Source organism: Hemitrygon akajei, chromosome 30 (assembly GCF_048418815.1).
Source record: "Hemitrygon akajei chromosome 30, sHemAka1.3, whole genome shotgun sequence".
Taxonomy (NCBI): Eukaryota; Metazoa; Chordata; class Chondrichthyes; order Myliobatiformes; family Dasyatidae; genus Hemitrygon; species Hemitrygon akajei.
In genome coordinates this window covers 44,371,865-44,397,451 of record NC_133153.1, presented here as the reverse complement: position 1 = coordinate 44,397,451, position 25,587 = coordinate 44,371,865, and the positions used below count along the sequence as shown (strand labels likewise).

At 43.8% G+C, this 25,587-nt stretch overlaps 2 protein-coding genes across 2 annotated transcripts in view; one reads left to right on the top strand and one right to left on the bottom strand.

Annotated features, from left to right (window-relative positions):
- LOC140718716 (fibronectin type III and SPRY domain-containing protein 2) overlaps nt 1-25,587 on the top strand; it is a 56,013-nt gene that overhangs the window by 12,574 nt on the left and 17,852 nt on the right. The window contains exons 5-9 of the mRNA XM_073032810.1: nt 985-1,007; nt 1,410-1,531; nt 4,982-5,137; nt 14,595-14,729; nt 16,958-17,114. Coding sequence (XP_072888911.1) covers nt 985-1,007; nt 1,410-1,531; nt 4,982-5,137; nt 14,595-14,729; nt 16,958-17,114 — 593 coding nt within the window. The remainder of the gene's footprint in view (nt 1-984; nt 1,008-1,409; nt 1,532-4,981; nt 5,138-14,594; nt 14,730-16,957; nt 17,115-25,587) is intronic.
- The window catches only part of pde8a (phosphodiesterase 8A), a 180,722-nt gene continuing 173,184 nt past the window's right edge, over nt 18,050-25,587 (bottom strand). Inside the window, exon 20 of the mRNA XM_073032809.1 lies at nt 18,050-18,239. Within this exon, the coding sequence (XP_072888910.1) occupies nt 18,087-18,239 (153 nt within the window). The 3' untranslated portion in view covers nt 18,050-18,086. The remainder of the gene's footprint in view (nt 18,240-25,587) is intronic.

Below are 25,587 nucleotides of genomic sequence, written 5' to 3'. Positions count from 1 at the left end.
CCCACCCCCAGTAAATTGTCGCCCTCAACAGTATCCAAAGCGGTGTACAAATTATTGAGGGGAATGGCCGCAGGGGTACTCTACACTGGCTGCCCATTTGTCTTCCTTCTCCTGACAGTCACCTAAGTACCTGTCTCCTGCAACCTAGGGGTGACTACCTCCCCGTAGCTCCGATCTATCACCTCCCCGTTCTCCTGTATGAGCCAAAGGACATCGATCTGCAGCTCCTATTCCTTAACACAGTCTCTGAGGAGCTGCAGCTCGGTGCAGATGTGGTTATCCGAGAGATTGGAGGTCTCCCAGAATTCCCACATCCCACACACAGAACAAAACACTGCCCCTGGAGCCATTCTCACTGCACTACCTGTACCCTAACAGACAAGGAATGAAGAATGAAGAAGAAACTTCACATATACTTACCTCACCTAAATCTGATAAGCCAAAGCTACTCCAACAGTGGCCCATCCACACAATGGCCACTCTGCCTGCCCCTGTGTTCGTTTTATTCGCCCTTTCTAATGAATCCCATTCACTAATAGGATGTTGCCCAACTCTGAAAACTGTTGCAAAGTGCTGCCTTTTAAAATCCTCAGCCGAGAACCTGTGCAATTGCTGCTTCTGCTTGTGTTCCTGTTCACTGATTGGGTACAGTCCAACTCAGAAAATTGCTGCGAAAAGCTGTTTTTAATCGTTGGCTGAGAATCTCCACTTCTACTCGTGCTCCCGCTCACTGATTGGGCACAGCTCAACTCATCTAATAAAGCTTCCAATGCACTTGCAGTCTTGTGAAGATCACCCCCACTCTAGCTGGAGCAAACCAGAGAGTCCCTGGCAGATGTCAGAAGACCACATTGTACATTGGGAAGATGAAGTGAATATTTTGATAGACTTAGCAAAGTATCTCATTTTTAAAGAATTTCTTTTCCCCTGCTAGGAGTCAGACATTCTGAGCTACTAATGAATCTTCTTATTTCTTATCAACAGAGTGGACAAATAATGCTGACCAGGTAACTTCTGAATGGACCGTTGTATCCATGTCAACACTGGAATGTTGTACTGTGTGTGTTAGCATTGGAATGCCTCATTGTAGTTGTAGTAAAACAGTTAATGAGTGACTGTACAGTGTTTGTGTGTTGATGTGATTTTACACTGGAAGAACTCACTGCCTGTGTATGAACAATGGCCCTATGTGGGGTTTGTGTTGCATTAGTGCTCTTGGTCCAAATTGCTGCCACTGACTACTACTAGAAAGAGCATGGTGTGCTGGAGGAATATCATTTGCAGCTGGTGTCAGTGGCTGCCCAGTCTTGTACCCATCCTGTCTATCTGAGATGGCCCCTCACTTCTAGACTTGCCCTGACTCCCAACACCCATTGCCTCAGTTTCACTGCTTCTTCTGTCACCCACAGACTGGAGGACTTTCTCCAAGAGGAATTGAATCCAGAGTTGCCAACAGCCCTTGAATTTGAGAATTTTTCAACAGATATGGGTGAGGTGCAACGACTAATGGACTCAATCAGCAGTATCCCGGGTATGTACGTGACTGGTACATGCACGCACAACTTCATCTCCCTCTCTCTCTCTCTCTCTCTCTCGCACACACGCCCCTCTGTCTGTCTGTCTGTCTCTCTCTCACATGCGCGCCCCTGTGTCTGTCTGTCTCTCATTCACACGCGTCCCCCTCTCTCTCTTTCTCACACACGCGCCCCTCTGTTTATGTCTCTGACACGCAGGCCCGTCTCTGTTTCTCTCTCTCTCTCACACTCACCCAACTGTGTGTGTGTGTGTGTCTCTCTCATGTGCACCCCTCTGTCTCAGTGTGTATCTCTCTCTATCTCTCTCTCACACACACACGCACGCACATCTCTCTCTGTCACACACAGCTCTCTATCACCCATACTGGTACCCGTGTGTGTGTGTGTATATATATATATATATATATATACACATACATACATACACACACAGATGTGTGTGAGATCAAGAGCAACATAGGCCATCCACGGGCAAATGGAATCAGTTTGGATGGACATCTTAGTCAGCACATATGATTTAGGCTATAGGGTTTGTTTAGTGTTTATAACCTTTTAACTCAGGCAAGTGAATGAAGCGTCAGCATTTTTGGACCAGTTACCATGATTCTATTAGTTTTAAAATAGTTATTGGAAAGATGTGTAAATTTTACTAAAACATCATAACTTTTACTAAAACTCAAGTAAAAATCCAATAAGCTTAACATGTACAGTAGATATACATGTATCTGGAAAGACAGGCATTGATAAGGGATAGTCACATGGCTTTGTATGTGGAAGAACTAAGTTTTTTGAAGAAGCAACCAAGATTCAAGTTCAAGTTTATTGTCATTCAACCGTACATGTGTATATCGCCAAATGAAACGACGTTTCTCTGGACCAAGGTGCACAACACAGTACATATAACTCACATACAACACATAAGGTAATATCACCACAAATAAATTAAGAAATAGTAAGATGCATTTATGATACAAGTCAAAAAGTAAATGGGATAATGCTACAGACATTTCATATGTGACCAGACCTAGATGGTGGCAGGAAGTTTAGTAGTCTCTTGGCTTGGGAAGAGAAGCTATTTCCCACCCTAACTGTTCTTATCCTAATACTAAGATACCTCCTGTCTGATGGTAAGAGATCAAAGAGATTGTTAGATGAATCATTGACATTGCTAAGGGCCCTGTGTATGCATTGCTCTTGGTAAATATCTCTAAAGGGTGGTAGAGCGACCCTGATGATCCTCTCAGCAGCCTTTGCAATCCTTTGTAGGGACGTGGTCAGATGCTTTGCAATGAAGTAAACATAGTCCATACGGACTTCAGTAAGTCCTTTGATAAGGTTCCTCATGGGAGGTGACTATGGAAAGTTAGATGACATGGGAACCAGGGAGAGTTTATTGGATGCACAGCTGGCCTGATGGTAGGAAGCAGAGTGTGATGGTGGGACGTTGTTTCTTGGACAGGGGGCCCATAACTAGTGGTGTTTCTCAGAGTCAGCGCTACTCATCATCAATATCAATGATGTGGAAGAGAATGTACAAGTCACAGTCAGTAAGTATACGGATGACACTAAAATAGGTGGTGTTAATGACACTGAAGAAAGGTACCAGTATTGATAATCAGCTGAGGAATTGGTTGTGGAATGGCAAATGGAGTTCAGTTCAGATAAGTGCAAGGTGTTGCATTTTAGGAAGACAAAAGAGGTTAAGCCCTGTGACCCCTTTACCACTGACTCCTAACACCAATCCAATTTTGGATCTGATCAACCAACTCCCCCAGTCAACCTTCAGGCCCAGCCTACCATACAGAACTTTGTCAAAACTTGCGAAAGTCCATGTAGATATCATCTACTGACCCACCCTCATCAACCTTTTCAAAAGGCTCAGTCGAACTAATGAGATATGATTTCCCATTCACAAAGCCATGCTGTCTATCCCTTATCAGTCCTCACCCTTCCAAATACTGGCAGATCCTGTCCTTCAGGATCCTCTCCAGTATCTCTTCCATCACTGATGTTAGCCTCAGTCATCTGTGGTTTCCTGCCTGTAATAAAGTCACAACATTAGCCATCTTCTACCATGGCCCCAACAATTTCTCTCTGGCTTTCCACAATGTCCTAGGGTGCATGGGTAGGTCCTGGCAATTTGTCCATCTTGATATGCCTCAAGACTGGCAGCACCTCCACTGTTGCAATGTGGATATGTTCCAGTACGCTGGCTGTTCTCTTTATCTGTGCCTCTACAAGAGTATATCAGAAGTCTTTTACACAGAGAGTGTTGAGTGCATGGAATTTCCTGCCAGGTGTGGTGCTACATTAGGGAGATTTAAGAGACACATAGGCACATAGATGATAGGAAAAAGTAGAGAGTTATGTAAGAGGGAAGGGTTAGATTGATCTTGGAGTAGGTTAAAAGGTCAGTCCAATATGATGGGCTGAAGGGCCTGGACTGTTCTATGTTTAATGCCACTATTTATTTCCCTGATCTTCTCCACAGCAAATACAGATGAGAAATTAACTCCATCGCCATCTCCACACATTAATCCTTTTGAGATCCTATTCTTTCCCTAGTTACCCCTTACTCTTAATGTTTGTAGGATCTCTTAAGATTCCCCTTAGCCTTAGCTGCCAAAGCAATCTCATGTCCTCTTTATGCCTCGCTGATTTCCCGCTGAACTGTGTTGCTGTATCTTATACACTCCAAGGGATTTGCTATGTGATAGCTGAGATTGTCCTGGAGTCCTGAGTTGGGGAAACAAGCAAGCTCTGCCTTCCCAATCTGATAGAATCGCCAAGTTCCACATCTGTGTGAGTCTGGTGCCTGGTATGGTCTCAGGAGGCTTACAAGGTGCAGTCACAATGTTCATTTTGTGGGGAAGGTATTTCATCCCCTGTTGAAAATGTCATCCAGGGATGTGTGTCCAGTAAAAATTCTACTTGGTTTTAAGATACATTGGGTGCAGTTGCATAATAAGTGGCAGCTACAGGAAGGGAAGAGTCAGGATAGAATTGGATAACAAGTTATAGGGAGCCAGTGTCCAACTACCCAAAACTGCATTACAGGAAAAGAGTACTTGATCATAGGTTAACCAATTACATAGAGTGTATACTTATAACAGGGTCAATAGGTTTCAGGGAGAGCATACCTGTCAACTGGTTAAAAGATAACAGTAACTATCACCAGGTTAATAGTTACAGGAGAGAATAACTATCAGTACATTAATGAGTTATAATTTGCATATAGTTGAGGGTGTTATAGGAAAAGTGTGCTCATCAGCAGGTTAAAGAGAGAGTGTTCTTGTCTGCAGGTGTGTGAGTGACAGTGGTGGTGCATGGCTGCTGGGTAATGAGTGACAGGGAATTTTCCTAATCCTTGGTTATTGATTTACAGGGAGTGTCTGATCATTTGATTATGAAGCTATGCTCTGACTGAGTCTGTATTCTTTGCGTAGTGCCGTCTGCCCCTTCGATGTGTCCTCAGTTACCTGACACAGCAACCTCCAGCTCAGTGAGAGTTCGCTGGAGCCTTTCAGCCGATGATACTGTGGAACATTACCGACTGTATTACAGAAAAGCAGGGGAGAACACACAAGATGGAGAGGCTACAGGTTTGTATCAAGGGAACTAGAGAAATGTGAGTTTTGTCAAGTGAATTTGCCAAGTAGTAAAATGGATTCAACAGTGGCTGGATGGGAGATGCCAGAGAGTAGTGGTGGATAACTGTTTGTCAGGTTGGAGGCTGGTGACTAGTGGTGTGCCTCAGGGATCCGTACTGGGTCCAATGTTGTTTGTCATATACATTAATGATCTGGATGATGGGGTGGTAAATTGGATTAGTAAGTATTCAGATAATACTAAGGTAGGTGCCATTGTGGATACTGAAGTAGGTTTTCAAAGCTTGCAGAGAGATTTAGGCCAGTTAGAAGAGTGGGCTGAACGATGGCAGATGGAGTTTAATGCTGATAAGTGTGAGGTGCTACATTTTGGTAGGAATAATCCAAATAGGACATACATGGTAAATGGTAGGGCATTGAAGAATGCAGTAGAACAGAGTGATCTAGGAATAATGGTGCATAGTTCCCCAAAGGTGGAATCTCATGTGGATAGGGTGGTGAAGAAAGCTTTTGGTATGCTGGCCTTTATAAATCAGAGCATTAAGTATAGGAGTTGGGATGTAATGTTAAAATTGTACAAGGCATTGGTAAGGCCAAATTTAGAGTATTGTGTACAGTTCTGGTCACCGAATTATAGGAAAGATGTCAACAAAATAGAAAGAGTACAGAGAAGATTTACTAGAATGTTACCTGAGTTTCAGCACCTAAGTTACAGGGAAAGGTTGAATAAGTTAGGTCTTTATTCTTTGGAGCGTAGAAGGTTGAGGGGGGACTTGATAGAGGTATTTAAAATTATGAGGGGGATAGATAGAGTTGACGTGGATAGGCTTTCTACATTGAGAGTAGGGGAGATTCAAACAAGAGGACATGAGTTGAGAGTTAGGGGGCAAAAATTTAAGGGTAACACGAGGGGGAACTTCTTTAATCAGAGAGTGGTAGCTGTGTGGAATGAGCTTCCAGTAGAAATGGTAGAGGCAGGTTCGGTATTGTCATTTAAAGTAAAATTGGATAGGTATATGGACAGGAAAGGAATGGAGGGTTATGGGCTGAGTGCGGGTCAGTAGGACTAGGTGAGAGTAAGAGTTCGGCACGGACTAGAAGAGCCGAGGTGGCCTGTTTCCATGCTGTAATTGTTATATGGTTATATATGAATTCTTTTTTTTAATTTTTAATTTATTTATTTTTTAAAAAAAAATTATTAGTTTTTCAAAATATTTTACAAATTAAAAACCCCAAATCCCAATGAGGAGCATTAATACAGTGCAAAATTAAGCATACAATAACAATATGCTACAAAGGAAGAGAATTTAACAAAAAAGCACCTAAATTAAAGACAAGTAAGCTTAGTATCCTCCCCAAGCCCCACAACACAAGAAAAAAAACAACTCCAGACCGACCATAACACAATATAAAGAGTATAGGTCAGGACAGTCAAACTCCCAGACTGTGAATACACTTAGCAACAGAGGATAATAATGCCTACTACCAGAAAAAAAAAGGGAGCTGAAAGCAAGGGACCGAAAAGAAGAAAAAAAAACCCTAGTCAAGAGGAAGGTTATGAAAGTACTCGATAAAAGGTCCCCAGACCTTATGGAACTTTAGATCCGAATTAAGAACTGAATAATGAATTTTTTCGAGGTCCAAGCAGGCCATAATGTCATTAAGCCATTGCGCATGAGTGGGTGGGGCAACATCTCTCCATCTGAGGAGGATCAAGCGTCTAGCCAGGAGAGAGGCAAAGGATAGTATTCGGCATTTGGTCGGACCCAGACATAAATCTGTCTCGCCCCAAAAACCGAACAGAGCAATTAAGGGGTTTGGTTCTAGGTGCTGATTCAGAATACCCGATAATGTAGTGAAGACATCTTTCCAGAATTTCTCCAAGCTAGGACAGAACCAGTACATATGGATGAGAGAGGCCACGCCCCACTTGCATTTATCACAGAGCGGACTAATGCCAGGGTAGAATCGAGATAGTTTAGATTTAGACATATGGGCTCTATGAACAATCTTAAACTGTAAAAGGCAATGGTGAGCACAAAGAGAGGTTGAGTTAACCGATTTGAGAACTGAGTCCCAGCTCTCCTCGGATAAGGAGATATTTAAATCCTGCTCCCAGGCCATTTTAATTTTATCCACAGGGGCCCGTCGTAAGGTTGCTAGTTTATCTCGGATAATTGATATTAAACCTTTACCTAGTGGATTAATGGAAAGAAATAGGTCCATAGCATTTTTCGCAGGCATTTCAGGAAAGTTAGGAATTAAAGGAGCAGTAAAGTGTCGGATTTGGAGATATCTGAAAAAATGAGCGTTAGGCAGGTTGAACTTAACAGCGAGCTGCTGAAAAGAAGCGAAGCGATTATCAATGAAAAGATCTTCAAAATGTCTAATGCTCTTCCTATACCAAACATGGAATGCTGAATCGTATGTAGTAGGTAAGAAAAGGTGATTATGTGCGACAGGGCTAGAAACGGAAAACCCCTGGAAACCATAGCATTTCCTGAACTGAGCCCATATACGCAAAGTGTGTCTAACAAGAGGATTAGCTATTGATCTGGGCAGACTACTAGGGAGTGCAGAGCCAAGAAGTGCAGAGATAGATAATTCTTTAGTGGAGCTCAACTCCATTGCCACCCAGTTAGGGCACTCGGGTTGGCCATGGAAGAAAGACCAGAAGGTAGTACAACGTATATTAGCTGCCCAATAATATAAGCGAAAGTTAGGTAAAGCCATGCCACCCTCTTTTTTAGATTTTTGAAGGTGGATTTTATTAATTCTAGAGCGCTTATTCTGCCACAGATATGACAAAATAATAGAGTCTAAGGAATCAAAAAAAGATTTAGGAATAAAAATTGGGATAGATTGAAATAAGTATAAAAATTTGGGGAGAACATACATTTTAACAACATTAATACGACCTACCAAAGACATAGATAGAGGTGACCATTGTACCAGACTCTGTTTTATAGCATATGAAAGATTGACAAAGTTTTCACGAAAGAGATCTTTAAACTTCCTTGTGACTGTAATTCCAAGATAAGTAAATTGATTATGGACTACTTTAGAAGGGAGATCACGAAATATTAGTTCTTGTGCTTCTTTATTAATTGGGAAAAGTTCACTCTTATGTAAATTAAGTTTATAGCCAGAGATCTGGCTAAACTGGTCAAGAAGTGAAAACATTAGAGGTAAGGATGTAGATGGATTTGAGAGAAAGAGTAATAAGTCATCAGCATAGAGAGAAACTTTATGCTCAACACCCCCTCTCCAAATCCGGTCAATTCAGGACAGTTTCGAAATGCTATCGCCAGAGGATCTATAGCCAAATCAAAGAGAAAGGGACTTAAGGGGCATCCCTGATGGGTGCCACGTTTGAGATTAAATACTTGGGATTTCTGAAAATTAGTTAAAACAGAAGCAGTAGGACACAGGTACAGCAATTGGATCCAAGAGATGAAACTTTGGCTGAGGTCAAATTTTTCTAAGACTGCAAAATGGTAGTTCCACTCTATACGATCAAATGCTTTCTCCGCATTGAGGGAAATAACACATTCAGGAGTCCCAGTTGGAGCTGAGTATAAAATATTAAATAGACGCCAAATGTTAAAAAAAGGAGACGGTTTTTAATAAAGCCTGTTTGGTCATCAGAGATAATGGAGGGAATAACGGTTTCTAATCTATGAGCCAACACTTTAGCTAAGATCTTTACATCAACATTGAGCAGAGAGATCGGCCTGTACGAGGAACACTCTGTTGGGTCTTTGCCCTTTTTTAAAAGAAGAATAATAGATGCCTCATTGAAAGAGGGTGGCAATTTGCCGTAATTAAACGAGTCAGATAATACTGAAAGTAACTGAGGAGAAAGAAGTGAAGAGAATGATTTATAAAATTCTACAGGGAACCCATCAGGTCCAGGAGATTTCCCTGAGGACAGTGCAGAAATTGCAAAAGATATTTCTTCTGATGATATAGGCGCATTGAGTTTGGCTTTGAAATCAGATGAAAGTAAGGGGATATTCAGATTCTGTAAAAGTTGATCAACAGAGATATTGTCATTCAGAGATTCAGAGGAATAAAGCCGAGAATAAAATTTTTTTAATGCGTCATTAGTTTCTAAATGATCCGATGTAAAGTCTCCGTTCTCCTTCCGGATCTTTGTAATATGTTGTTTGGCTTTGGAACGCCTCAGCTGATTGGCTAGGAATTTACCAGACTTATCCCCATGAATGTAAAAGCGACTCTTGCTTTCGAGAAGTTGGCGTTCGACAGGTTGAGTGGACAGAAGGTTAAATTTAGTTTGGAGTTCAACGCGCTTCTTGTATAATTCAGGGTTCTTAGTTTGGGCATATATTTGATCCAAATCTTTAATCTGGTTAATGAGGTCTGATCAATCTGCACGGGATCTTCTGTTGAGATTTGCTGTGTAAGAGATTATTTGACCCCTCAGATATGCTTTCATGGCATCCCAGACAATCTGGGATGGCACTTCAGGTGATGTATTAGTGTTAAAATAAAAGGTTATCTGATCCTTAATAAATTTTACAAAATCATCATCTGATAATAAAGTTGAATCAAACCGCCAGTGTTTATTCCTCTGAGGGAGACCAGGAAAGTTCAGAGAGAGGGTAATTGGGGCATGGTCAGAAATCAGTATACTCTGATAGTCACAAGAGTGGGCAAATGGGATAAGTTGGTTATCGAGTAAGAAATAGTCAATTCTAGTGAAGGTATGGTGAACATGTGAGAAAAAAGAATAATCTCTCTCTGTAGGATGGAGGAAACGCCATATATCAGAGATACCAAAATTAGAGAGAAACGATTGGATAGCTAAGGCAGATTTAGTAGGTGATCTGGTAACAGAGGACGATCGATCCAGTTTAGGATCCAACCAACAGTTGAAGTCAACACCCAGTATAAGAGAGTATGAGTTTAAGTCTGGTAGTGAGGAAAAAAACCGTTCAAAAAAGTTAACATCATCAAAGTTGGGGGCATACAGGTTTGCTAGTGCAACTTTAGTGTTATATAGTTTACCAAAAACAATAATAAAATGGCCATTTGTATCAGATATTTTATTATGGAGTTCAAAAGGAATATTTGAGTTAATAAGAATGGAGACTCCCCTAGCTTTAGCGGCAAAGGATGAATGAAAATGCTGACCCGCCCACTTTGACAGAAGCCGGGAGTTATCAAAACAACGAATATGAGTTTCTTGAAGGAAAGCAATGTCAGCTTTGAGTTGTTTGATATGTGAGAATACCTTTCTCCTTTTAACAGGGTGATTCAATCCCTTTACATTCCAGCTCACGAATTTAAGTGCACTAGCCATTATCAGTTACTAATGCATAAAAGGCAGCAGGCATATAAAAAGTCAAGCAGTACAATAGCAGTCTGGGAGCAGAGATGTAAACATAGATTCGTAAAATCAAAACATATACATGTCCTGAGCAATAAAGAGAAACAATAAATACAGTGAGTGATGTTGGAACTGGAAAATCACCCCACCCACACAACCCAAAACTAGACGGCTACCAAAACAAGTAGCTAGCTCTACCAAAAAAATTAACCCAAATACAACTTCCAGATCTGTGTCATTAACAACAGTTCCGTATAAATACTATAGCAAATAGTAACTAGTTTATGCACTAGAAAACATAACCACAGATTAGAACACCTTCTGCAGAAATATAAAACTTAATACAGAGAAAATCGGAAGAAAACCAAAACTAACCTACCCGCGAAAAATTATAGAATGAAGTAAGAGAAAGGGGAAAAAAAAGGTAAAAAAAAAGAGGAAGGGGAAAATTATAAATTCAAGACAAGTATTTATCAACCATTTACAGAGAGGAGAGAAAAAATTCAGAGATTAGAAAAAAGGGGTGAAGAAAAGAAAAAAAGAAAATAAATAAATATAAAAAAAGGAAAAATAAATCAGCAATTAAACTGTGAACCAACAAACAGGGAGGCCTTCACTAAAGACTTCGAACCTCCAAAACAAGTTAGAGTCAGTTGTAGAACTCTGTAGATAAAGTTATACAAGAATAAAAATAGATTACACACACACCAAATCCCGGGAGAGATTGTCAACAGCCCTTAGAGTTTCAATGAATAATGTCTGAGTGATTCAAGTGAAGTCTGAGTCCAGAAAAAGTAACTTTACTACGAGGAGTACTTATCCACCATTTTAGGAGGTCCGATCAGATTCCGAAGATGACTGGATAGCCGGAAGACTTGTCACAAATGCTTCAGCTTCCTTCACTGATTTGAACCACTTGTATTTTCCGGTATTAAGCTTGATTCATAGATCGGCAGGATTGTGAAGAGAGGGTTTAAAACCACGATCAAAAAGCACTTTCATTGCGCCTTTAAACTCAGCGCGCATCTTTAAGGTCTGGGGTGCAAAATCTTCCACAAAGCGAATGGTTGTATCCTGGAAAGGAAAAGACCCCCTGCGACATGCCTCTACAATCAGACTGTGTTTTACGTGGTATTGATGGAAACACAAGATTACTGGTTGCGGGCGGGAGCCCAGAATTCCGGGGGGATCGTAAACTCTGTGTGCCCGTTTGAGCTCGGGCGGGTTCAGAAGCAAATCTTTCCTGAATATCTCACAGAGAAACTTGGCAAAAAACTTCACGGTTGATCCCTGTTCGGTCACCTCTGGCAATCCAATAATTCTGAGATTGCAGTGTCTGCTGCGATTTTCGAAATCCACCATTTTGGAAAGGAGTTTGTTACATTTTTCCTCTAAGCTGGAACAGAGAGTCTCCAAGTATCGAACACGACTTTCTAAATCTTCAGAAGTCGAATCGATGCAAGATAGGTGTTCGGCATGCTTGTCCACTTTATTGTTGATCCGATCCAGTTTGTCTTCCAACTGTTTGAAAGCGGTTTAAAATTCCTTTAAAATTTCGTCTCGGAGCTTTCTGAGCGCAGCCAGGGTCTCGTCTGAGGGAGCCTTAGCTTCCTTTCTCCTGGATTTAGAACTCTTGCTAGACATTGTAAGTTAGATATGTTCACAGGCAAGTAAGAGATACCGAAAAAATTCCTAACTAAGGTTTAAAAAATGGAGACATTTAGTGCAAAGATAGCGACAGTAACGGAACAAAAGTTCGGAGCAGCTAAACAATCGCCATCTTACCGGAAGTCCCCATATATGAATTCTGACCAATAGTTGGACTTTCAAAGAATGATTGTTTTCAACCATAAAACTCTGAAGGGGTTTGAGAGGGTGACCCTGAGAAGTGGGGGAAGGCAGAATAGGATTCAGGCTGAAACATCAGCAACCTTATATTCCAAGTGCTCATTCTGGGAGGGAGCTGAGAATGCAAAAAGTTTATCCTTCCATCATTGTGTTAATCCACAGACCGGCCACTTTCAGAACCAGGTTTAATATTGGTATGTCATGAAATTCATGGTGTTGCATCAGCAGTACATTACAATACAGAATTTTAAAAAACAATGAATTACAATAAGAAATACAGTGGATACTAAATATTTGAGCCATCGATTAATTAGGGCAGCCACTTATTTAGTTCAACTCTTCAACAACAAAAACTAATTGAGAAAATAGCCTCTTCATTTATTTGGGACACTATGCTACTTAATTGGGGCAAGAAACAGTTTCCAAAATGTTTCTAGCTTGCGTCAGTCATGTGAACTTAAATCATAAGACATAGGAGCAGAATTAGGCCATTCAGCCCATCATGACCTCTCCACCATTCCATCATGGCTGATCCCAGATCCCATTCAACCCCATACAGCTGCCCTCTCACCATATCCTTTGATACCAAACCAATAAGGAATCTATCAAATTTTTAATTTGAATATACCCATGGACTTGGCCTCCACCGCATTCTGTGGCAGAGCATTCCACAGATTCACCACTCTTTGGCTGAAAAAAAATCCTCCTTACTTCTGTTAAAATGGAACACAGAATGTTAAAATAGTGAGGGAATGTATATAGGTTCATTTTCCATTCAGAAATCTGATGGCAGTGGGGAAGAAGCTATTTTTCGACATAAATAGAAAAAGGGAGGAGGTCCTGAAAACAGAATACAGGGAGTTTAGAAGGAAGCTGAGAAGCAGGACCTCAAGGGTAGTAATCTTAGGATTGCTGCCTGTGCCACGTGACAGTGAGGATAGGAATAGAATGAAGTGGCAGATAAATATGTGGCTGAAGAATTGGAGCAGGGAGCTGGGTTTCAGATTTCTGTATAATTGGAACCTCTTCTAGGGCAGGTGTGACCTATACAAAAGGGACAGGTTGCACTTGAATCCGAGCGGGACCAATATTCGTGCAGGGAGATTTACTAAAGCTGTTGGGAGTGATTTAAACTAATATAGCAGAGAGATGGGAACCAAGATGATAGAACTGAGGATGAGCCAATCGGTTTACAAGTAGATGATGGGTGTAACATGAATGTAAGGAAGGTCAAGCCAATGACTGGGTACAAATACAGACAGAATTAAAAAAGGTTATATGGGGGTACAGTCACATGGGGACTGTAGCTCGTGGGACTACGGCCACAGGAGGACCTGTAACTGGCAGCTCATGGGGATACAATCATGTGGAGATCAGTAACCAGTAACTTGTGGGGGCACGGCCACGCAGGGACCTGTAACCGGCAACTCATGGGGTACAATCATGTGGAGATCGGTAACTGCTAACTCGTGGGGGTACGGTCATGGGGGCACCTGTAACTGGCAGCTCGTGGAGGTAAGATCATGTGGAGATCGGTAGCAGGTAACTTGTGGGGGTACGGTCACACAGGGACCGGTAGCTGGCAACTATTGGGGGTACCGTGGGGACCTGTAACTGGCAACTCGTGGGGGTACGATCATGCGGGACCAGTAGCTCATGGAGGTACGATCATGTGGAGATCAGTAATCGGTAAGTCGTGGGGGTCTGGCCACATGGGGACCTGTAACTGGCAACTCATGGGGGTACGGTCATGTGGGGACTGGTAGCTGGTAACTCATGGGGGTACGATCACGTGGAGATCAGTAACTAGTAAGTCATGGAATACAGTTGTATTGAGATTATGTCACTGGACCAGTAAGCAAAGTTCTGGGCCATTGATCCTGGACTCTGGGTTTGAAACTGTAAAGATGAAGGAGACCTTTACTGGGTCATGCCCTCCGAGGGAGGAATTCTGCTGTCCTTTCCGTGTGTTCAGAGAAATAGAGATGGCCCATAAAGCTCAGGATTGTATATGGTGAGATATAATAAATTTACTTTGAACTTTAAATGCTGTGTCCCCTGTGGTGAAAGCTGTAATATCTGACAGCCTGGCAGCAGTCTGGATTTACCTCCTTCATTTTCCCATTCTCCATTACTGCTGCATCCTCCCCGCCCTCGAGGCCAGATGTGGTTGGGTCAGGGTCTGGGTGATAGGAACCAGCGGGTACAGGAAGTGCAGACATGGTACTGAACCAGAGTCTCCTCCCTCAGATGTGTCGCTGAGAGTGAAGGAAATGTTCTGCACCGTGAGGAATCTACAGCCTGGTTCTGTCTATCTGTTCTGGGTCACTGCCAGCAACTGTGCCGGGGCAAGTGAAGAGAGTGATCGAGCAGAGTACATGACAGGTAACACACTGGACATGGCTTTGTGCCATGACCAGGCCTGGGCCTTTGGCTAAGTGGTTGTTGAGGGACTCAGCCCATGGGATCCAAATTCCATGATCTAGTCAGCCTTTCAGTGGGCACCACAGGCTGCTTCATTCCTGTATACCAGACATAACAGACCAGACAAAATACCAGGCTACTGCATATTCCATCTAGACATCACACAATATACTGTCTAGCCATCAATCTGGCCACCAGATATCAGCGGACATAGATGATTAATCCTTTATGGAGCTCGTTCGTTTTGCCACTGTTTGCGGTGACAGAGTGTGGGATTATCAACAGGTACGCAGGTTTCATACTGCTTCCCTGAAGCAGAGTATGGGGAGGTATGTCTGGGCACAGAGTAGACGTTGACATTTGTCACTATCCTGTGCCACTACAGGTGGTCTGGGGGGGGGGGGTTTGTCCGGGACCCAGTGCATAAGACCATAAGATATAGGAGCAGAAGTAGGCCATTCGGTCCATCAAGTCTGCTCTGCCATTCAATCATGGGCTGATCCAATTCTTCCAGTCAACCCCACTCCCCTGCCTTCTCCCCATACCCTTTGATTCCCTGGCTAATCAAGGACCTATCTCTGCCTTAAATACACTTAATGACTTGGCCTCCACAGCTGCTCGTGGCAACAAATTCCACAGATTTACCACCCTCTGACTAAAGTAATTTCTCCACATCTTTGTTCTAAATGGACGTCCTTCAATCTTGAAGTCGTGCCCTCTTGTCCTAGACTCCCCTACCATGGGAACTAACTTTTCCATACCTAATCTGTTCAGGCTTTTTAACTTTCAATATGTTTCTATGAGATCCCCCCTCATTCTCCTGAACTCCAGGGAATACAACCCAAGAGCTGCCAGACGTTCCTCATACGGTAACCCTTTTATTCCTGGAATCATTCTTGTGAATCTTCTCTGAACCCTCTCCAATGTCAGTATATCCTTTCTAAAATAAGGAGCCCAAAACTGCACACAATACTCCAAGTGTGGTCTCATGAGTGCCTTATAGAGCCTCAACATCACATCCCTGCTCTTATATTCTATATCTCTAGAAATGAATGCCAACATTGCATTAGCCTCCTTCACCACCGACTCAACCTGAAGGTTAACCTTTAGGGTATCCTGCACAAGGTCTCTCAAATCCGTTTGCATCTTTGAATTTTGAATTCTCTCTCCATCTAAATAATAGTTTGCCCATTTATTGCTTCCACCAAAGTGCATGACCATACACTTTCCAACATTGTACTTAATTTGCCACTTCTTTGCCCATTCTCCTAAACTATCCAAATCTCTCTGCAGGCTCTGTTTCCTCAACACTACCTGCTCCTCCACCTATCTTTGTATCATCGGCAAACTTAGCCACAAATCCATTAATCCCACAGTCCAAATCATTAACATACATTGTAAAAAGCAGCGGTCCCACTGGTAACTAGCAGCCAGCCAGAATAGGATCCCTTTATTCCCAACTCTGTTTTCTGCTGATCAGTCAATGCTCCACCCGCACTAGTATCTCCCCTGTAATTCCATGGGCTGTTATCTTGCTAAGCAAGCTCATATGCGGCAACTTGTCAAAGGCCTTCTGAAAATCCAAGTACATCACATCTACTGCATCTCCTTTGTCTACCCTGCTTGTAATTTCCTCAAAAAAATTGCAGTAGGTTAGTCAAGCAGGATTTTCCTTTCAGGAAACCATGCTGGCTTTAGCCTATCTTACCATGTGTCTCCACGTGCTCTGTAATCTCATCCCTAACAATCAATTCCAACAACTTCCCAACCACTGATGTCAGGTTAACAGGTCTATAGTTTCCTTTCTGCTGCCTCCCACCCTTCCTAAGTAGTGGAATAACATTTGCAATTTTCCAGTCATCTGGTAAAATGTCAGAATCTATCAGTTCTTCAAAGATCATTGTAACTGCCTCCACAATCTCCTCGGCTATTCCTTCAGAACCCTGTGGAATCCACATCCACTGAGCAAGGACCCCAAAAATAAACCCACTTTCCATCAGACACACTGGGCCAGGCTCCAGAGCCGACAGGTCTGGGAGCCCATGAGATCGGGAAAGCTGGGAGGAACTGCCACTGCTGTTTGGCCCACAGTTTGGTGCAGGTACAGGGAAAGGCTGAGGGGTTGTGTCAACTTTGGCCCAGCAGATGCAGTATGTTGTCCACCATCTCATCTTGTTTCTGTGTCACAGTTCCCTCAGCTCCGTTGATCAGCAGCAGAGGGGTAGCAATATGCCAGAGCGCAGTGCTTATGGAGTGGGAGCCTGGTCCTGGTCTCCCCCCACAGTCCTACACAGTGGAATTCTGCCAAATCTGCAGCGGCTGCAATTGGACAGAGTCACTCATGGAGTAAGTATTGATCAAGATGTGAGAGGGACACTGGGATAAACCTACAATCAATATATCCAGGATCACGCAATCCCAGGATCAGGAACCAGGAATCAGGAGGTCATTTAGAGAGAACTGGCTCAGCTCTTACCTCATGCCACTTTCCTGCATATTCCATTAAAATCCAAAAAAATCTCTGTGACAGAGACTCCACACTCCTCAAAGACATAGAATACAGGGAATAGGCCATTTGGCCCAACCCATCCATATTGACCTCAGCTCCCAGCACTTGGAACATAGCCCCATGTAGACAATTTTTTTTCTTCTGGACACTTCATTACTGCCAGTGACCCAGCTTCACCCACTCTCTTTCCCAATGCACTCCAGACACTTACCTCCTGTCACTTACCCCATGACTGGGTTAAAGAACCAGCAGAAATGGAAACCACATTGGAGTCTGGTATTTCTAATAACTAATAGTGTTTATTGGTAACTATGCAATACAGTACTATAAATGCAGATATATCAAACAGGTTAGCAATGATATATATAAGTGTGGAAATAGGAACAAAACTAGGCTCTTTCAAACCTAGGGGTGAATGAATAGAGTCTTATGATGAAGTGAATTCAGTTCAGTTCGAGGTAGTTATTTGAGGGGAGGGGGAGAGGGAGGGGGGAGAGGGAGGGGGAGAGGGAGGGGGGAGAGGGAGGGGGGAGAGGGAGGGGGAGAGGGAGGGGGGAGAGGGAGGGGGGAGAGGGAGGGGGAGAGGGAGGGGGGAGAGGGAGGGGGGAGAGGGAGGGGGAGAGGGAGGGGGGAGAGGGAGGGGGGAGAGGGGGGGAGAGGGAGGGGGGAGAGGGAGGGGGAGAGGGAGGGGGGAGAGGGAGGGGGGAGAGGGAGGGGGGAGAGGGAGGGGGGAGAGGGAGGGGGGAGAGGGAGAGGGAGATGAGCCGATGCCGTCGATCTTCCTGTTTTCTTCTGAAGTCCTGTTGTGGTCACCAACTATGACCACGATACGTACGACTGTTCCTCAGTGGTGGAATTATCACCCAGGCGAGGGTGGGCACACAGATAATTCCCCACCGGTCGCACCTGTTCACACTGTGACTGATTGATTTCCCCGAATCGATCCTCCAAACCCCACCTTCCTGTGGATGGAACAAAGCTCGTTCAGTGTCCGAAACTGTGTGTCTGTCTTGTGTAACAGCTGTTACGTACCCCGTAACTGGGTCACTTACCAGCAAAGATAGAGAGGTCCGTTGAAGTCTGATGGTACTATTTTTAACAGTATTTATTGATAGAAATACACAAAAATAATATCAATGCAAACACACAGATAATATACGTCATCAATACTAAATCTAAAAGCGCGGGTATAATAATAATCAATAAGAAATAGCTCTATTGTTGTCTAGGGGATAATGTATTGTCCGATGGAAATATAAAAATCACTTTAGTTCAGTCAAGCTGTAGGCTGCAGCCTTTGGTTGGAGAGAAAGACGGGTTAAAACTTGCCCATTCCTTTTATGATGTCAATCCTTCGAGAGTCGTTGGGAGTTGATTTTCCCGTTGTTAGCTAAAAACCGTTCTTCCGTGGTAAAGACCACCGATTCCGGGGCAAATGGAAACAGACACACGTGGCCTTCCACTGGTTTTTGCTATTACGGGATCGCTAGCGTTTCTTCTGGTGCGTCTGAGGGGCTGTTCCCACAGACCCTCTTTTTATCCTGACTCACAGGGTCTCAGGTGTCAATCAGGTTGGGATGATGCAATCCCTCCACCAACCTCCTCCTTGGTTCATTGCCTGGGGCTTCAATTGCAACGTACAGGATGCAATACACAAGTCCATCTCCAAGAGACAATAGCCGGTATCAATGGGTCTGCCTTTCAGAGGCCAGGACACATTCCAACCCTTTTGTGGATTCTGCATGTCTTTCTCTCATTGCCTGTGTCCCCTGAACTGACTTAATAGTGATCTTGCGATTCTCACAAAGGAGGGGGCTACCCCGCACCCTTCGGCCCCTCAGAGCTGTGGCACATTCGTAACACAGCGGACCTGGTTTTTATCTCCACATGTTGGACACCAGCTGTCCCATCAACCTGCTCCACCCTCCTCTACCCTCCTCTCTCTGCAAGAACTTTGCAAGTAGGCAAGTGTCCTTGTGGAAAGGTAAACAACTTGTAGAGAAACCATAACATCAATCTTTCGAGCAGTCTTTGTCTCTCTCTGTCTCTTAATAACAGGGTCTCTGCATTGGACACCTCTCTCTCTCTCTGTAACAGCTCAAACAGTATCCAAAAGTCAGTCTCATTCTCCCGACATTTTAAAGTGATACTCCACAGAAAATATGATCCCTAGGGGTACATAACACCTCCTCCAAGAAAGCAAACATTTGATCAAAGAGCAAATTTTTTTTTAGTTGTATCTTACTGAATATAAAGCAATACATACATGATTATCATGTAGCACATTACAAAAGCGTATACAAATACTAATCTCTATTTCAGTTTTAAACTTAACATTCAGTCAATCTACCATGATATTGTCTTTATCTTTCACATGCTTTGTTACAAAGAAAAGTCAAATTCCTGAAAAACCAGATCCTATTGTATTGAAAATGGAGTTTGATCACCCATTGTCCCTTGTCCACTTCACCACAAAACAAGTAATCATCACGTGATCAGCTTGCTTACCAGCTCGGATAAGGCCTTCACAGACTCCCTGCAGAAGTGCTAGCTTATCACCAATGTTTTCCAAACTAAGCCCATTTGCTGAACTTCCAAACAAGTCATTAATTTCAAGCAAGTCATTAATTTTATCTTCAAGATCTTTAGTTCCAAATGTTTCCATAATAACACCTGCTGATGGTCTCTCCAAATCACAAACTTGAACAACATCACCAAGTTGCTTATCTTTAAATTCCAAAATATAGTTTAACAAATCAGCATGTACTGTCTCAGCATCTGAGAGAGCTGTTTCTCTCAGCAAAGTCAAAGGTCTTGAAACCAATCATGACTTCACAAGTACTTTATTCAAAAATCCAGGAACAATACTTTTCCCAATATCTTCAATAAGATACACCTCACCAGTTTTCATCTCATCACCAACTAACACAAGTGATTGAGAATCCTCAATTTCCACTGGTACCAGGGTTAACCCCTTATTCACTGAACCAAGTCCATCTGACACAAAAGGACTGCATTCTTTTTTAACCAAGTCAGACACCTCAGACCTTACCTGAGTCTCAACACAAGGTTCAGTACTCTGTGAATCCACAGGTACTTCAACAACCTGAACACAGGCAAACGGGACAGCTGCCTTTTCTAGGCTTTCAACACCAGTCCCAGTTTCAAATTCCAGGTTCCCCTGATCCTCCCAGCTACTCTCTGGGCAACTCCTATCTGGAGTTAACTCAACCTTGTGGGTTAAAACAACCTCGTCTGCCAACCCAGCAGACTCCTGCAAGGTAGCGGCATCCTTTTCTTCTTGGAATGCCCTTACATCATTGGGAACACACTTCTTAAATTCTTCAATAACAACCAGCTCTTTCAAGCTATAAAAATCACCAGGGTCCAGCACTGGACCTCCCAGCTGCCACACCTTCCTCTCAAACTGTCTCTGTCTTTCTGCTTCTTCTCTCTGCTTTTCTGCCTCTAACTTAATTCTCTCTAACTTCATCTGTTCCAGTCGCAACTGGATCTATAGAGGAAACATTTCTAACTCCTCCTCACCAAAGTGCTTTGTAGAAACATAGTGCTCCACTATTATCACTCAAAATTCCACCTTCATCATACCCTTCTGTGCCTCCTTAAGTTTCGATGCATTTACAACTTCCCACAACTCCTCCTTTTAAGAAACAACACACACAAAATGCTGGTAGAGCACAGCAGGCTAGGCAGCATCTATAGGGAAAAGCGCTGTCGACATTTCGGGCCGAGACCCTTCGTCAGGACTAACTGAAAGGAAAGGTAGTAAGAGATTTGAAAGTAGAGGGGGGAGGGGGAAATGCGAAATGATAGGAGTAGACCGAAGGGGGTGGGATGAAGCTAAGAGCTGGAAAGGTGATTGGTGAAAGTGATACAGAGCTGGAGAAGGGAAAGGATCATGGGACGGGAGGCCTTGGGAGAAAGAAAGGGGGGGGGGAGCACCAGAGGGAGATGGAGAACAGGCAAACAACTAAATATGTCAGGGATGGGGGGAGGAGGGGCATTAACGGAAGTTAGAGAAGTCAATGTTCATGCCATCAGGTTGGAGGCTACCCAGCCAGTATATAAGGTGTTGTTCCTCCAACCTGAGTTTGGATTCATTTTGACAATAGAGGAGGCCATGGATAGACATATCAGAATGGGAATGGGACGTGGAATTGAAATGTGTGGCCACTGGGAGATCCTGCTTTTTCTGGCGGACCGAGCGTAGGTGTTCCACGAAAGTCTCCCAGTCTGCGTCGGGTCTCACCAATATATAAAAGGCCACACCGGGAGCACCAGACACAGTATACCACACCAGCTGACTCACAGTTGAAGTGTCGCCTCACCTGGAAGGACTGTCTGGGGCCCTGAATGGTGGTGAGGGAGGAAGTGTAAGGGCAGGTGTAGCACTTGTTCCGTTTACAAGGATAAGTGCCAGAAGGGAGATCGGTGGGAAGGGATGGGGGGGACGAGTGGACAAGGGAGTCGTGTAGGGCGCTATCCCTGTGAAAAGCAGAAGGGGGGGGGAGGGAAAAATGTGTTTGGTAGTGGGATCCCGTCAGAGGTGGCGGAAATTACGGAGAATTATATGTTGGACCTGGAGGCTGGTGGGGTGGTAGGTAAGGACAAGGGGAACCCTGTCCCGAGTGGGGTGGTGGGTGGATGGGGTGAGGGCAGATGTGCGGGAAATGGGAGAGATGCATTTAAGAGCAGAGTTGATGGTGGACGAAGGGAAGCCCCTTTGCTTAAAAAAGGAAGACATCTCCTTCGTCCTGGAAAGAAAAGCCTCATCCTGAGAGCAGATGCAGCGGAGTCGGAGGAATTGTGAGAAGGGGGTAGCCTTTTTGCAAGAGACAGGGTGGGAAGAGGAATAGTCCAGGTAGCTGTGAGAGTCTGTAGATTTATAGTAGATATCAGTAGATAGGCCGTCTCCAGAGATGGAGACAGAAAGATCAAGAAAGGGGAGGGAGGTGTCGGAAATGGACCAGGTAAATTTGAGGGCAGGGTGAAAGTTGGAGGCAAAGTTAATGAAGTCGACGAGCTCAGCACGCGTGCAAGAGGCAGCGCCAATGCAGTCGTTGATGTAGCGAAGGAAAAGAGGGGGATGGATACCGGTATAGCCTTGGATCATGGACTGTTCCACAAAGCCAACAAAAAGGCAGGCATAACTGGGACCCATACGGGTGCCCATGGCTACAACCCTTGGTTTGGAGGAAGTGGGAGGAGCCAAAGGGGAAATTATTGAGAGTAAGAACTAATTCCGCTAGACAGAGGAGAGTGGTGGTAGAGGGGATTTGGTTAGGTCTGGAATCCAAAAAAAACCGAAGAGCTTCGAGACCATCTCGGTGGGGGATGGAGGTATATAGGGACTGGATGTCCATGGTGAAAATAAGACGGAGGGGGCCAGGGAACTTAAAATCATTGAAAAAATTCAAAGCATGAAAAGTGTCACGAACATAGGTGGGAAGAGATTGAACAAGGGGGGATAAGACAGTGTCAAGGTATGCAGAAATGAGTTCAGTGGGGCAGGAGCAAGCTGAGACAATAGGTCTACCTGGACAGGCAGGTTTGTGGATCTTGGGTAGGAGGTAGAAACGGGAAGTGCGGGGTGTGGGAACTATGAGGTTTGTGGCAGTGGATGGGAGATCCCCAGAGCTAATAAGGTTGGTGATGGTATTGGAGACAATGGCCTGGTGCTCCTTAGTGGGATCATGATCAAGGGGTAAATAAGAGGTGTTATCAGAGAGTTGTCGCTGTGCCTCGGCCAGGTAGAGGTCAGTACGCCAGACAACAACAGCTCCCCCGTTATCTGCAGGTTTTATAGTGAGGTTGGGATTGGTGCGGAGGGAGCGGAGAGCAGAGCGTTCGGAAGGAGTGAGGTTGGAATTGGAACAGGGTGTGGTGAAGTCCTCCTTTTAAGCTTTCTTTAAGCCTGCAGGATCTGGTCTTGCCAGAAAACCCTCAACATCCATTTCTGCTGTTTCTTTTCACACAACCAAATCAAAATAAGGGAATTTCCCCAATCAATTCGAACAAGCCCCCACACAATTTGTTCAAATCCCGGACGCAGGCCCCAATTTTGGTCAGGGACCAGGGACGAGTTAAAGAACCAGCAGAAATGGAAACCACATTGGAGTCTGGTATTTCTAATAACTAATAGTGTTTATTAGTAACTATGTAATACAGTACTATAAATGCGGATATATCAAACAGGTTAGCAATTATATATATATATATGTACACACACACGTGGAACTAGGAACAAAACTAGGCTCTTTCAAACCTAGGGGTGAATAAATAGAGTCTTACGATGATGAAGTGAATTCAGTTCAGTTCGAGGTAGTTATTTGGAGGAAGGGGGGAGGTGGAGAGGGAGAGGAAGAGACACTGATGCCATTGATCTTCCCATTGTCTTCCGAAGTCCTGTTGTGGCCACTGACTATGACCATGATACGTATGACCGTTCTTCAGTGGTGGAATTATCACCCAGGCAAGGGTGGACACACAAGTAATTACCCACCGGTCACACCTGTTCACACTGTGAGAGCAACTGATCGATTTCCCCGAATCGATCCTCCAAAACCCCACCTTCCTGTGGGTGCAACAAAGCTCGTTCAGTGTCCGAAACTGTGTGTCTGTCTTGTGTAACAGCGGACTTGGTATTTATCTCCACATGTTGGACACCAGCTGTCCATCAACCTGCTCTGCCCTTCTTCTCTGCAAGAACTTTGCAAGTAGGCAAGTGTCCTTGTGGAAAGGTAAACAACTTGTAGAGAAACCATAACATCAATCTTTTGAGAGGTCTTTGTCTCTCTCAATAACAGGGTCTCTGCGTCGGACACCTCCCTCTCTCTCTCTGTAACAGCTCAAACAGTATCCAAAAGTCAGTCTCATTCTCCCGACATTTTAAAGTGATACTCCACAGAAAATATGAATCCTCGGGGTACATAACACTCCTTCTGGGTGAAGATCCCCCCAGATCCTCTCTAAATCTCTTTGTCCCCTTACCCTATATCTGCACACTTGAGTTTTTCGTCATGGAGAAAAAAATTCCATCCAGCATTTACCCCAATCATATCATAGAACCATAGAACACTACGGCACAGTACAGGCCCTTCAGTCCTCCATGTTGTGCCGACCCATATAATCCTTAAAAAAGTATTAAACCCACGCTATCACATAACCCTCTATTTTTCTTTCATCCATGTGCCTGTCCAAGAGGCTTTTAAATACCCCTAATGTTTTAGCCTCCACCACCATCTCTGGCAAGTCATTCCAGGCACTCACAACCCTCTGTGTAAAAAACTTACCCCTGATGTCTCCCCTAAACTTCCCTCCCTTAATTTTGTACATATGCCCTGGTGTTTGCTATTGATGCCCTGGGAAACAGGTACTGACTATCCACCCTATCTATGCCTCTCATAATCTTGTAGACCTCTATCAAGTCCCCTCTCATTCTTCTACGCTTCAAAGAGAAAAGTCCCAGCTCTGCTAACCTTGCTTCATATGACTTGTTCTCCAATCCAGGCAACATCCTGGTAAATATCCTCTGCACCCTCTCCATAGCTTCCACATCCTTCCTATAATGAGGTGACCAGAATTCAACACAATACTCTAAGTGTGGTCTCAGCAGAGATTTGTAGAGTTGCAACATGACCTCTCTAGTCTTGAACTCAATCCCCCTGTTAATGAAGCCTAGCAACCCATAGGCCTTCTTAACTACCCTATCAACCTGTGCAGCAACCTTGAGGGATGTATGGATTTGAACCCCAAGGTCCCTTTGTTCATCCACACTCTTAAGTAACTGACCATTAATCTTGTACTCTTAACTTCTGCTCCAGGGATACAGCCTCCCCAATCACTCTTCATCACTGCAACACTCCATTGTGGTGAGTCTCCTCTGTACCCTCTCCAGCAGAACCACACCCTTCCTACAGTGTGATGACCTGAAGTGTCCACAGAGCTCCTGCTGAGGTCTGACCAAGATCTAACCAAAGTTTTATAAAGTTGGAGCAAACTTCCCTAGATCAGTACCAAAAAGCAATCTGTTGGAGGAACTCAGCAAGTCCAGCATCATCTGTTGGAGGAAAAGAATTGTCGCTGTTTTTGGTTGAGACCCACATCATGACCTGAAACATCGACAAAGGCCTGTTTCTGTGCATTATGGTTCTATGACATTCTATGCTGCTGCACATGCTCATATGTAGAACCATAGAACATTTAAAGCCCTTCTGCCCACATTGTTGTGCTAATTCTTTAATCCAGTCCAACATCAATCTAACCTTTCCTTCCTAAATATAGTGCCTA